The sequence below is a fragment of the Pelobates fuscus genome, chromosome 6 (genome assembly GCF_036172605.1).
Source record: "Pelobates fuscus isolate aPelFus1 chromosome 6, aPelFus1.pri, whole genome shotgun sequence".
Classification (NCBI taxonomy): Eukaryota; Metazoa; Chordata; class Amphibia; order Anura; family Pelobatidae; genus Pelobates; species Pelobates fuscus.
This window is the reverse complement of record NC_086322.1, coordinates 171,240,129-171,253,923: the sequence shown is the minus strand read 5'-3', so window position 1 is coordinate 171,253,923 and position 13,795 is coordinate 171,240,129. Positions and strand designations below refer to the sequence as shown.

The 13,795-nt window shown below is 40.5% G+C and overlaps 1 protein-coding gene across 1 annotated transcript in view; it reads right to left on the bottom strand.

Annotated features, from left to right (window-relative positions):
* The window catches only part of REELD1 (reeler domain containing 1), a 95,492-nt gene extending 81,971 nt beyond the window's left edge, over positions 1-13,521 (bottom strand). The window contains exons 1-2 of the mRNA XM_063458483.1: positions 13,461-13,521; positions 9,710-9,929 (exon numbers count right to left, since the gene is read on the bottom strand). Of these exons, the coding sequence (XP_063314553.1) occupies positions 9,710-9,929; positions 13,461-13,472 (232 nt within the window). The 5' untranslated portion in view covers positions 13,473-13,521. The remainder of the gene's footprint in view (positions 1-9,709; positions 9,930-13,460) is intronic.
* Between the last annotated feature and the right edge of the window lie 274 nt (positions 13,522-13,795).

The following is a 13,795-nucleotide window of genomic DNA, read 5'->3' as shown; positions in this document are numbered from 1 at the left end:
AAAGAGAGAAGTGCTCATGCCACTGTACAGAACACTGGGGAGACCTAACTTGGAGGGGTGGCCCTGTATGTGAAGGACAGCATAAACTCTAGCCTAACAAAAGTTAGTGAGGCGAGCATAGAGTCTGTTTGGGTTAGGTTAGATTTACAGGCCCCCTGGACAAATAGAAGAGTTAGATAATCTACTAGTTGAGGAAATAGCTAAAATGACAATGAAGGGGGAAGTTATCATCATGGGTGACTTTAATCTTCCTGATGTTAACTGGAAATCCAAAATAGCTAATTATGCCAGGAGCACACATATTCTAAACTCCTTACTAGGATTGTGTCTTAAACAACCTTTTGAGGAACCAAATCATAAGGAGGCCATGGTTTGTGTTAACAAATGGAGATTTGGTATCAGATATTACTGTAGGGGAAAGTCAGTATGGTTTAATTTTAATATAAGAACAGTGACTGAGTCACACCACACAAAAACAAAAGTTTTAGACTTTAGAAAAACAGACTTTTCTAAAATAAGAATATGCGTAAAGGAGTCATTGTCAGACTGAAGCAGTTTAAATGGAGTCCAGGAGAAATGGGATTATTTAAAAGTTGCACTGCTGAAGGCAACAGAAAATTGCATTAGGCTTGTCAGTAAAAGCAAAACATTTAAGAAACCACTGTGCTACTCAGGGCCGGCGCTACCATAAGGCGGCCCAGGCGGCCGCCTTAGGGCGCACCGGCCCTGGGGGCGCAAAATCAGGCTGACCGGAAGGAGGGAAGCGCACTGCGCTCCCCTCCAACCGACGACCTGTAGTAGCGTGGCCGAGCGCCCGGTTCTGCGGGCGCGCGAGGGAGCACTCTCCCATGTGTGCTTCCTCTTCAGCTCCCTCGCGCGCCGTATACTGATACCGGAGCCGGAAGATGACGTCATCTTCCGGCGCCGGCATCCCTACGCGGTGCGCGAGGGAGCTGAAGAGGAAGCACGCATGGGAGAGTGCTCCCTCGCGCCCGCCCGGGAGCCAGGGAGCCAGCCAGCCAGCCAGCCACTAAGGGAGCCAGCCAGCCAGCCACCAAGGGAGCCAGGGAGCCAGGGAGCCAGCCAGCCACCAAGGGAGCCAGCCAGCCACCAAGGGAGCCAGGGAGCCAGCCAAGGAGCCCAGGAGCCCAGCAGCACCACTGGACCCCAGGGAATCCCTTCAGCACTCCAAAAAGGTAAGGAGGCTGGGGGATTAAATTAAAAAAAAAAAAAACATGTGTTAGTGTGTGTGTGTGTGTGTCTGCTAGTGAGCGTCAGTGTGTGTGTCTGCTAGTGAGCGTCAGTGTGTGTGTCTGCTAGTGAGTGTCAGTGAGTGTGTCTGCTAGTGAGCGTCAGTGAGTGTGTCTGCTAGTGAGCGTCAGTGAGTGTGTCTGCTAGTGAGCGACAGTGTGTGTGTCTGCTAGTGAGCGTCAGTGAGTGTGTCTGCTAGTGAGCGTCAGTGAGTGTGTCTGCTAGTGAGCGTCAGTGTGTGTGTCTGCTAGTGAGCGTCAGTGTGTGTGTCTGCTAGTGAGCGTTAGTGTGTGTGTCTGCTAGTGAGCGTCAGTGAGTGTGTCTGCTAGTGACCGTCAGTGAGTGTGTCTGCTAGTGAGTGTCAGTGTGTGTGTCTGCTAGTGAGTGTCAGTGAGTGTGTCTGCTAGTGAGTGTCAGTGTGTGTGTCTGCTAGTGAGTGTCAGTGAGTGTGTCTGCTAGTGAGCGTCAGTGAGTGTGCCTGCTAGTGAGCGTCAGTGAGTGTGTCTGCTAGTGAGTGTCAGTGAGTGTGTCTGCTAGTGAGCGTCAGTGTGTGTGTCTGCTAGTGAGTGTCAGTGAGTGTCTGCTAGTGAGTGTCAGTGTGTGTGTCTGCTAGTGAGTGTCAGTGAGTGTGTCTGCTAGTGAGCGGCAGTGAGTGTTTCTGCTAGAGAGCGTCAGTGAGTGTTTCTGCTAGAGAGCGTCAGTGAGTGTGTCTGCTAGAGAGCGTCAGTGTGTGTGTCTGCTAGTGAGCGTCAGTGTGTGTGTCTGCTAGTGAGCGTCAGTGAGTGTGTCTGCTAGTGAGCGTCAGTGAGTGTCTGCTAGTGAGCGTCAGTGAGTGTGTCTGCTAGTGAGCATCAGTGAGTGTGTCTGCTAGTGAGCGTCAGTGAGTGTGTCTGCTAGTGAGCGTCAGTGAGTGTGTCTGCTAGTGAGCGTCAGTGAGTGTGTCTGCTAGTGAGCGTCAGTGAGTGTGTCTGCTAGTGAGCGTCAGTGTGTGTGTCTGCTAGTGAGCGTCAGTGTGTGTGTCTGCTAGTGAGCGTCAGTGTGTGTGTCTGCTAGTGAGCGTCAGTGTGTGTGTCTGCTAGTGAGCGTCAGTGAGTGTGTCTGCTAGTGAGTGTCAGTGATTGTGTTACTGTGTGTCTCTTACTGAGTGTGTTTGTGTGTGTATTAGTGAGTCTGTTTGATGTCTGTTAGTGAGTGTGTGTTTGTCAGTGAGAGTGTATGTTTTGTAAGTGAGTGTGTATGTATGTCTGTCGCTGAGTGTGTCTGTCAGTAAATGTGTGTCCGTTAGCTGGTGTGTATGCATCTGTTCGTGAGAGTGTGTGTGTGTCTTCAGCACTTACCTTTCTCCCTTGGCGCTGGGGATTCCTCCGCCTCTCAGCTCCGAATGCTCTTGCCGCGCACGCATTCAAACCGCCCATAGGAAAGCATTACTCAATGCTTTCCTATGGACGTTCAGTGTTTTAGAATAGCGGAAGCTCCTCTAGTGGCTGTCAGTGAGACATCCACTAGAGGCTGGATTAACCCTCGGTGAAACATAGCAGTTTCTCTGAAACTGCTATGTTTTCAGCTGCAGGGTTAAAACTAGAGGGACCTGACACCCAGACCACTTCATTGAGCTGATGTGATCTGGGTGTCTGTAGTGGTCCTTTAAGTGTGTGTGCATCTGCATGCACTGGCGTACATACCGCGGTCGCAGGGGTCACAGCCCTGCAACCCCTGCGACCAGGTGCCCGCCGCCATGTGTTGCGGCCCCGGCCCGCGCAAAGTAAGCGCGAGAGGGGGGCGGGGGAGCACGGATCAATTTGCGCACTGGGGCCCCATGGGTCATGTGTACGCCACTGCACCTACCCTGGTGTCTGCCGCAGGCTGTGTGGAGGGGGCGAGGATATGAATGACATGATATCCCTGCTCCCTGTGTACCACACAGAGCGGCTGGCGCCCTGTGATGGGGCTGGGCTGCAGGACAGGACTCCAAGGAGCCAGACAGCATGCATCCAGGGGACAAGATTGAACTGATGTAAGTATGTAATTGTGTATGTCTCTGTATGTATGTATGTCTCTGTATGTATGTATGTATGTATGTATGTAGGCCTCTGTATGCCTGTATGGCTTTGTATGTATGTTTCTGTATGCCTGTATGTCTCTGTATGCCTGTATGTCTGTACAAAATGTATGTGTCTGTATGTTTCTGTATGCCTGTATGTCTCTGTATGTACAAATGTATGTGTCCGTATGCCTGTATGTCTCTGTATGTACAAATGTATGTGTCTGTATGCCTGTATGTCTCTGTATGTACAAATGTATGTATCTGTATGCCTGTATGTCTTTGTACATATGTGTCTGTATGCCTGTATGTCTCTGTATACCTGTATATATGTATGTGTCTGTATGACGGTATGTCTCTGTATGCGTGTATGTCTTTGTATGCCTGTATGTCTCTGTATGTATGTATGTGTCTGTATGCCTGGATGTCTCTGTATGTATGTTTCTGTATGTCTATGTATGTATGTATGTGTCTGTATGACGGTGTGCCTCTGTATGTATGTCTTTATATGCATGTATGTCTCTGTCTGTGTCTGTATGTCTCTGTATGATTATTTCTGTGTTTGTATGAACCTTATTTTAAACGAGGGTGGGGGGCACCAAAATGCCTCTTCGCCTGTGTAACTAAAAATCCTAGCACCGGTCCTGGTGCTACTCTGCAGATGTGGCCAAAATAGTAAACAATTAAAAGTTAGCATTTAGTAATTATAAAAAAAAAAAAAACAGAGTGAGGAAAACAGACAGATCTATAAGATTAGGCAGAAAGAGGCTAAGCAAGTTATAAGAGCCTCCAAAGCACACACAGAAGAGAACATAGCACAGTCACTAAAAAGGGGGATAAAACATTTTATAGATACATAAATGAGAAAAGGAAAGTAAAACAAGGATTAGTTAGATTACAAACAAAGGCAGAAATGTATGTAGATTGCCTCAATTAATATTTTTGTTCAGGATGAAAATGAAGGAAAGGGGCCTCAGTTAGGAAAATGGACAAATGAGTAATTTGTTACATGTGAGTTTACAGAGGGAAAATGTTCTATTTCAGCTGTCAAAAATAAAGACAAATAAGTCGATGGGGCCTGATACAATACACCCAAAGTTATTAAAAGAAATTAGTGGTGTACTAGCAAAACCATTAATGGATTTATTTAACCAACCATTGTTAACAGGAGTAGTCCCAGAAAATTTGAAATTAACAAATGTTGTGCCCATTCACAAGAAAGGTAGTAGGGAGGAGTCGGGCAACTGTAGGCCAGTAAGCCTTACTTCAGAAGCTGGGAAAGTGATGGAAACCATGTTAAAGGATAGGATTGTTGAACATCTAAAAATCACATGGATTTCAAGATCAGAGACAACATGGGTTTACTTCAGGGAGATCATGCCAAACTAATCAAATTGATATTTTTGATTGGGTAACTAAAATAATAGATCAGGGTGGTGCAGTAGACATTGCTTACCTAGATTTCAGTAAGGCTTTTGACACTGTTCCACATAGAAGGCTCATCAATAAACTGCAATCTTTAAGTTTGGATTCCAATATTGTTGAATGGGTAAGGCAGTGGCTAAATGACAGGCAACAGAGGGTTGTAGTCAACGGAGAATATTCAAAGCAAGGTCTAGTTACCAGTGGGGTACCTCAAGGATCTGTACTTGGACCCATTCTCTTTAATATTTTTATTACGTAGTGATATTGCAGAAGGTCTTGATGGTAAGGTATATCTTTTTTCTGATGATACTTAAATTTGCAACAGGGTTGATGTTCCAGGAAGGATAAGCCAAATGGAAAATGATTTAAGAAAAATTAGAAAAATGGTCAGAGCTGTGGCAACTGACATTTAATGTGGATAAGTGCAAGATAATGCACCTTGGACATAAAAACCCAAGGGCAGAGTATAGGATATTTGATACCCTACTAACCTCAACATCTGAGGAAAGGGATTTAGGAGTAATTATTCCAGATGACTTAAAGGTAGGCAGACAATGTAATAGAGCAGCTATTTTGGAAACTGCTATGTTTACATCTGAAGGGTTAAATTCTGGGGGACCTGGCAACCAGACCAGTTCATTGAGCTGAAGTGGTCTGGGTGACTATAGTGGTCCTTTAAGTGGCCGGTATACACTGTATGGCTACCATCACAAAGGGGTTAGTTGTATTTCAGGGGTATTTGTACGTAACAAAAAGACCAAGGGCCTCAACCCAAGGGAAAATGTTATATTCCCTTACACATAACAATTTAAGCCCTGCTGAAAAGTATCCCGAAACCCTAAGTTCAACCCAATATATCTTCTATAAATTACATTGTAACATCGCACATTAACATATTTATAAATACCACATGTACTGTATTAACAGCAATACCCCAACACTGGGTTGTATAATTAAAAGCACACTCCACTGCCCAAAACACTAAATAAATAAGAATCACTGTTTAGCAGGTCCTCTGGGTAATTTCTGCCTCTTGAGTTCAGTGCAAATGAGCTAACAAAACAAGGAAGTAACAGGACCCGTTGTCTGCTTGAAAGCCAAGGGGGTGTAACCAGTAGAATTTATTAAAAGTGTCAATTTCTATTGAAAACCCCAAAAAAGGAGTATACACTCTTCACAGAGCCAGCTTTTTCAGCAAGCTAAAGTGCTTTAGGGGTCTGGCGTGTCCCTTATAACCTCAGAATGTGGTGCATTAAAGTGACATCGTCACAAGTTAATTGGAGGTGTATTTCTGTCTCATGATTATAGACGACTCTGTGCTAACAATGACATTTTCACAAAATGTTACATGGGTCTTTTCAGAATCACAGGCAGGGCTACAGTCTATGTCAACCCCCTCACAACACCCCTGATTGTTTCTTATGATCATTAGCATTTATTTATATAGCTTCATCAAATTCTACAGTGCTAGATACATTGAGTAAAAGGTGGGACACCTTGTTTGATAGACATGCAAATCCAAACCAATATAGTAGTTTTTGAGAGCCCAGCCTGCAAGCTTATACCTAAAGACCTATCAGGATAAATGTAGCCTATGACTTACTTTTACTCCTATATATGAGCTGAATAACATCTGAAAGAATATCTTTATCATATATAATGTTTTGTCACTTAGTATAAAAATAACTGCAATCAAAATCAGATTGAAGCCAGGGAAATTCTTTGGACAGCACTACGAACATCTGCCAAGGTAAAAACAGTAACATTACAAGTGTAAAAACCACAGCTGGGCTTTGTTCATATTAATGTGTCTATTAGATGCATAAGTGCGAAAATTGTGTATTATCACATCTAAATAATTCAAATCAAACACGCAATATGAACAGATGCTATTAAGCAATCCAGTAGAAGTGCTAATTGGAAAAGGTGTTAGCCAGGATTAAATGCAAACTGGGTTTTCAGCTCAGATGCTAAATTTAGGGGAATAATCTTTTAACAAATAAAAAGGAAAATACGTAGGGGTTTTGTAATGATACACGCTTGATTTGTTTAAGTAACTATTGTTTGACTGTTTCATCAAACCAATGTTAAAAAAAACACAGCCTTTTCTTTAATTTTCATTTAAAAGTAGTAAAGTATAAACATTACTCTTAGCTAGGACTAAAAAAAATTGTGAAACGCGTGGACCTTGCATACTAGTCCTGTTACTGTGCCATTTGGCAGAGTGCTTTTTACCAAATTTGTTCCTGCTGATCCACCTTTTTTGGAATATTCACCATTAGCAGCCAGAGATTATTACACTTAGGGGCTGGGAGGTGGCTTAAACTATGAAAAATCACAGATAAGACCAGACTGATTTAGCCCTTCACTCCTCTGTTGGTCAGACTGGACTTGGAGTTTTCAGTTGAGCACATGTCCTGGATACACAGTTAAAATAGCCCTAGAAGGATTGCATGCTGACCTGGCTGGTACATTTAATCCATTTGCTACTTGCTGTTTGCAATACTTAATTTACCTGCTACTAGTGATTTTACTGACAACATTGTTTCCAGTTCATTTAAGAGAAATTGTCGGCTGGTAATGATAATTTTTAAAATCCCACAGCCATACATATATATAAAGCACTTTAATCTGGTTATATTGAGTGGTCAATAATAGGTTTATTCTATTCATTTATATGTTTAAATATGTGATGATTTTGTCTTCTGATTGTATATAGGAACCATTTATTATTTTGTTTAAGTTCCCTCAACAGATTATAATGTTAATTCAAGCAACATTTCTCAATGTATGACTTCAAACGATGTAATATTTCATGTGTACAACAGAAAAAGCATTCAATGTTCTACTGTTTATCACTAAACTGTGTATTCCTGACCCTATAGTACAAAACCCACCATTAAGGTAGCTTGCCCTCCTCTCCCCCCGTCCACTATACATTATCCCCCCATAGCCAGTAACCTGTGTTTATTATACTTTATCCCCCCATAGCCAGTAACCTGTGTTTATTATACATTATCCCCCATAGCCAGTAACCTGTGTTTATTATACATTATCCTCCCCATAGCCAGTAACCTGTGCTTATTATACATTATCCTCCCATAGCCAGTAACCTGTGTTTATTATACATTATCCTCCCCATAGCCAGTAACCTGTGCTTATTATACATTATCCTCCCAAAGCCAGTAACCTGTGTTTATTAAACATGTTTCTCCCATAGCCAGTAACCTGTGTTTATTATGCATTATCCTCCCATAGCCAGTAACCTGTGCTTATTATACATTATCCTCCCATAGCCAGTAACCTGTGTTTATTATACATTATCCTCCCTATAGCCAGTAACCTGTGCTTATTATACATTATCCTCCCATAGCCAGTAACCTGTGTTTATTAAACATGTTTCTCCCATAGCCAGTAACCTGTGTTTATTATGCATTATCCTCCCATAGCCAGTAACCTGTGTTTATTATGCATTATCCTCCCATAGCCAGTAACCTGTGTTTATTATACATTATCCCTCCCATAGCCAGTAACCTGTGTTTATTATACATTATCCCTCCCATAGCCAGTAACCTGTGTTTATTATACATTATCCCTCCCATAGCCAGTAACCTGTGTTTATTATACATTATCCCCCCCATAGCCAGTAACCTGTGTTTATTATACATTTTCCCCTATAGTCATTTATCGTTGGACCTAGGCAGCATGATGTCTTAGGCCGGCCCAGAGAGTGAGTGAGTGAGTGAATAATATAATATATATGTTCAGAAACATATTAGTAATATATGTAAATCGGGTTCATGCAAAGAGGGTGAAAAGGTATTAAAGAAAAACACACTTATTGCATCAAATTTACAAAGCCAAACTTTTAAAAGCTTTCCTCATTTCTTTCTTGGGATGAGGAATATATCGGTTGTAGACTGAGGATTTCCATCTGCCCAATCTTTTAATAATATGCACTGGAGTGTCAGTGTTGAAGGAGACCGAAGCTGCCCCTATTCTAAATGAAAGACCCGAGACATGGATACAACCCAGTCTTAGGAGTTGTGTTCTGATGTAGAAGATGAATTTAGCCGTAGTCAGAGGGATTTAGTGAGAGTAGTGGTGAAATGTGTGTGGCATGACTGAGTGTGGGTAAGTAAGAGTTAATTATTTTAACTGGGCACTAGTTCTAGGTGGGATAAAGTGGTATAGCGGATGGATGAGTAGTTTGGTTCGTTTTAGAGGTTTGTAGAGAAAGTATATAGTGATCATGATTTTCAGCGATATACAATATTTTAAGGTGGTCCCAGTGCCACCACTCATATCTGGTGTCACAATAGCTTGCATTTAAAAAAAACAAAAAAACTTTTTTTACTGTAATATAATAGCAGACAGTTTCCTTCACACGTGTGCGTTTCAGGGCCTGCCAGGGCACAGTGTCACACCAGTGCAACACATATCTGGTGTAACAGTAGTGTACATTAAAAAAAATAATACAGGGGGCTTGTTGTCACCTTTCGGGGACCCTTGGTGTTGTACGTGGCTGGGTGGAGGAAGAGACCTTCAATGACATCAGTGAGGACAAGGAACTGGACATGGCTAGCTTGGTATGTTTTAAAGCACATTATTCCAAACAATTTAGGAATGTTAGGTGATTTATGCCCTTAATGGATTAAAACCAGATTCTGCATCAACTATGTAATTTTCCATGGGAGTTTTGCCATGGTTCCCCCTCTGGCATGCCACAGTCCAGGTGTTAGTCCCCTTGAAACAACTTTTCCATCACTATTGTGGCCAGAAAGCGTCCCTGTGGGTTTTAAAATTCGCCTGCCTATTGAAGTCTATGGCGGTTCGCCGGGATCGCCCGTTCGCGAACATTTGCGGAGGTTTGTGTTCGCTGTTCGCGAACGGAAAATTTTATGTTCGCGACATCACTACTAATGCATATTCCTAAGATAACTAATTTCTACCAAAACTTTTGAAAGTCTATGAGATTCAATTTTTTCTTACCAGGTACTCGGTCTCCAGGGAGGTAGAATGACCTATTGGTGTGTATCGTGATATAATTCTTCCTGATGCTCTGTGGCGCTGCTCGGATGTGTTTGGGCCTCATGTCAGTGCAGGCAGCGAGACTCGCACCGTGGGAGAAAGCAGTTGAATAGGAAACGAGGCAAAGGCTGATAGAAGTAAAAATAATCACAAGTATCCAAGTCTTTCTTCTGTGTTCAACCTTATTTAGAAAAAGAAAGGTACAGCAGAATGAAATGGTCAAAGATTAATAAGAGTTAACGGTTTGTGTTAACTGCCCTCAACAACAGAACAGAATTTCACCACAGTATCACTGTCATCCATTTTTCCATTTGTAATTTCATATGTTAGTAGACAGGTGTTTCTTGTATGAAACACCATTATATTATTAGACATCAATCAAAAGATCAGAATATTGTAAAATATAGCTTTACCTCGCCATATATATATTTTTTAAATTGGTTCACATAATACAATTGCAAATTGTAACATTCAGCAGATAGTATTCCTTAGTGAGTAAATAGCCTTACTCTTAGTAACTCTTAATGGTTTATCTACTAAAAACTGTTGGGAATTAAAACCCAAATTGTAAAAGTCAAGCTAAAATAGCTAAGCTGTGACTACAGCCGAGTTGAAGAAATTTTCCAAATCAGTTATATTGGCTTAAAGTTTGTAATAATGTTTTAAATCACTATTTTCTAAATAATAGCAATAGCCATATAGATCAGCCGTGACAGCAGCATTGACAGCAATCAATCATTATTGCAAAAGACCTGCCTTTCATGACGTGTAATACCAAGTAATTGCTGCACATAAAGAAAAAGCAAATCCTTTTATTTCGATGGAAAATTAAAAGGACCACTCCAAGAACCATAACAACTTTAGTGCATGTGGCGTCTCACCGAAAGTCTGCAAACCAGCACCCAATCGCTTTGCTAATGCATTGCCTCTCAATATTATTATTATTATGTTATTATTCATATAGCGCCAACCAATTCCGCAGCGCTTTACAGTGGGTGGACGAACAGACGTGGTTGTAACCAGACAAGTTGGACACACAGGAACAGAGGGCCCTGCTCAATGAGCTTACATGCTAGAGGGAGTGCGGTAAAATGACACAAAGAGGTAAGGATAGTATTAGACTAATGACAGTTGCAAGAGAGGAATCAGTCGGGAGTTGAGGCTTTAATTCGGAAGCATTGGACCAGCACCAAGCGTCAGTAATTCTTCATTGAGAAAACTAAGTGGAAAGGGTATGCATCTTTTTTGCTCACTTTTCTCAATAGGGAGCTACCGATAGGTTGAGAGTGTCAGCAGACTGGTCCATGGTTTCCTGATTAGAGTCTCTGACAATGGGCGAAAATGCATGGGCAGAGCAATTAGCATCAGCTTGCAGACTATGGGGTTAAACTGTTTGTCAGTGATTTAACCCCTTCAAGTAACATACTCACACCATAACAACTTTATTGTGATGACATTGTTATGGTGCCTTTAGTTTCCATTTCACACAGTGTAGATTTCTGTTGTATTTGGAATTGTAATTTTAGAAAGCCCTATCCACATACTTACAATGTATATTGGATTAGGACTGATGATTCATATTGTACAGATAATGTGCTGGGAGAGCAAAGGTTTTTTTCCAAACTGCTCAAAAATGGTTTAACTTGTATTCGGTAGACAGCACACACACAAAGACTCCTTGCACAACAGTCACTATAATGAACTGTCGAGGTTATGATACTTAAGCCTTTATGCAGTACCACTAAAGTAAACAAGCTGAAAAGAAATACTAAATAAGTTAAAAATATTATTCAAGATGAGAGAACTAAATGGGTGATTATAATTTAGAAGAAAGAAAAGAAATAGGTGAGTTTAGAAATAAAAAAAAAGGATTCAGGGAAAGTTTACAATGAAATATGCTGTAAGAAAATGTTTGATGGACTATAAAATATTTCGATCTGTACAAAAATTGACATTAAAATGCTTCATGGTTTTTTAAACTTGGTTACTATTTCAAATTGTATTGTGGCTATACCACATGGTAGACATATGTACACACTCATATGAATGCATTTCACAAATACACAGATATTAAAGTGTCTCATTGCATACACAGAGCACATTCATATAAATAGCTTTATCCATTATCTTCAGATTGGCTGCCAACAAAAATAAAAGGAAAAAAATATTTGTTCCAGTCCTCTGTTTGTAGGGCCAAATGTCTGAGATGTGTTCATCCATCATGCCTTTTAGGCATTTACCTGTCATTGGACCATGATGGATACAACAGAACCAACTGTACATCAAGCTGGCAGAGGGCTATGTCTAGTTAGGGCATGTGCCAAAAGAGAGCTGGAATCCGCGACTTGGCAAGTCTGAAGGCAATTAGAAAGCAGGCGTGCTGTATTGCACTTTCTTGAAAGGCAGAAATCTTAACCCCTTTGTCTCTAATCTAAATACGCTGTCTGAGATCTCATTCAATACACAACAATATTTCCAGGCAGAACTGCAGGAGAAAGATTCTGGTTTTGGAAATTATATGTCACTAAAGAGGTGTATACAACAATAAGAATATGCCCTCTGCTATGAGGTTTTTTGGCATGTCCTACAATGCAGTGAATATGTAGAGAGGTACATTTAATACCTGTAATAACCATCAAAAAATGTTTATCTAATACTGGCAAGTTTGTGTTAATTGAGAGTCACTGTATGGGTTTAAATGATTGTATAGCTCATAAAAAAGAGAATTGTTCCATCTGTGCAAAACACATGGTATCCATTTCCATAAATGTATATTGTTATTGTTTTTTATAAATTATAATAGTGAATAATGGACGTATACAACAAAATATGCTAAACCAATATGATACCAAATTTATTACGAACAGATACGAACCAATGTTGACCCTGTTGAAGCCAGTTTATAAGTAGCACCCCTCCTATGATTATCACATTCATACGTATATTATCTAAGCTTAATAAGAATGTGCACATCTTTGCAGAAGGATATCAGTTTATTTTTTTTATTTATTTTATTAGCTATGGTCTCCTTTCGTTATTTTTCATACGTTCGGAACCTTTAATATATGTATGTTTTCTAATATGCAGTTTTGAATATTTTTGATGCCTTTTTAATTCCTGACATCCTTGCAGGTAATGTATGCAATGCTCCATAGCAGTGGGTTTAACATAGTACCCCTATTTTCAAGGAAATGATTGTTACAATTTAAGTTAATTCTGCGTTCAGTTTGACTACCTTGGCCATACATTTGAAACTCACGTTGAATTCCTAGCAAATCTCACATTAAGGAAGAACTCTTGTCGTTCTTAGAATGGATAGAACTTTATTTGTGCATTGCATTCAATCTTATTACTTGTTGAAAATAAAAGTCACAACATTAAATTTTCCATTTTAAATTTTTGTATATGTGGGCACAATAATCGTAATAAAACTCTTCACGATATAATCTTACATATAAGTTTGATATGTGAAGATTTCAGTATCAAATAACTAATTTGATTCATACCAGGAATTTGCAAGCTGGAACAATAACTGCATGTGATGGAACATAAGTTCCGCTAGATTACAGAACATAAATTTCCATTTGGCTAAAAACAAACTGTGATCTGACCATTCTTCCCTTTTTTATATAAAAAAAAAAGAAAACAAAACCATAATCGCTGGTGATACCCGAATAAGCATTTCATGTATAAAGTTAGTAATACTACTTACCACTGGAAACATGATTAATCAAGATGCTCACATGTACTGCACTTCAGTGTCTGCTTCAAACATACACTGGAGCATCCTGAACAGAATCCGTCTCACTGATTTCTCTAATAGTATGTGCAACAGCTGTCACACTAATTCTGTGCCCCATGGCATTCTATCTGTGTTTCTTGTATTGTTGCTAGCCAGGCCTAATTTGATTACTTTTCTTCTTATTCTTTACTGAAATCCGCCTTTAGAGTGACAGACTCACAACAATGAGCACCAAAAAAAGCCTATAACTGGGATGAGCTGGGACATCATTTAAATCCCATTTGGGATAGGTTATTGTCTGCTTA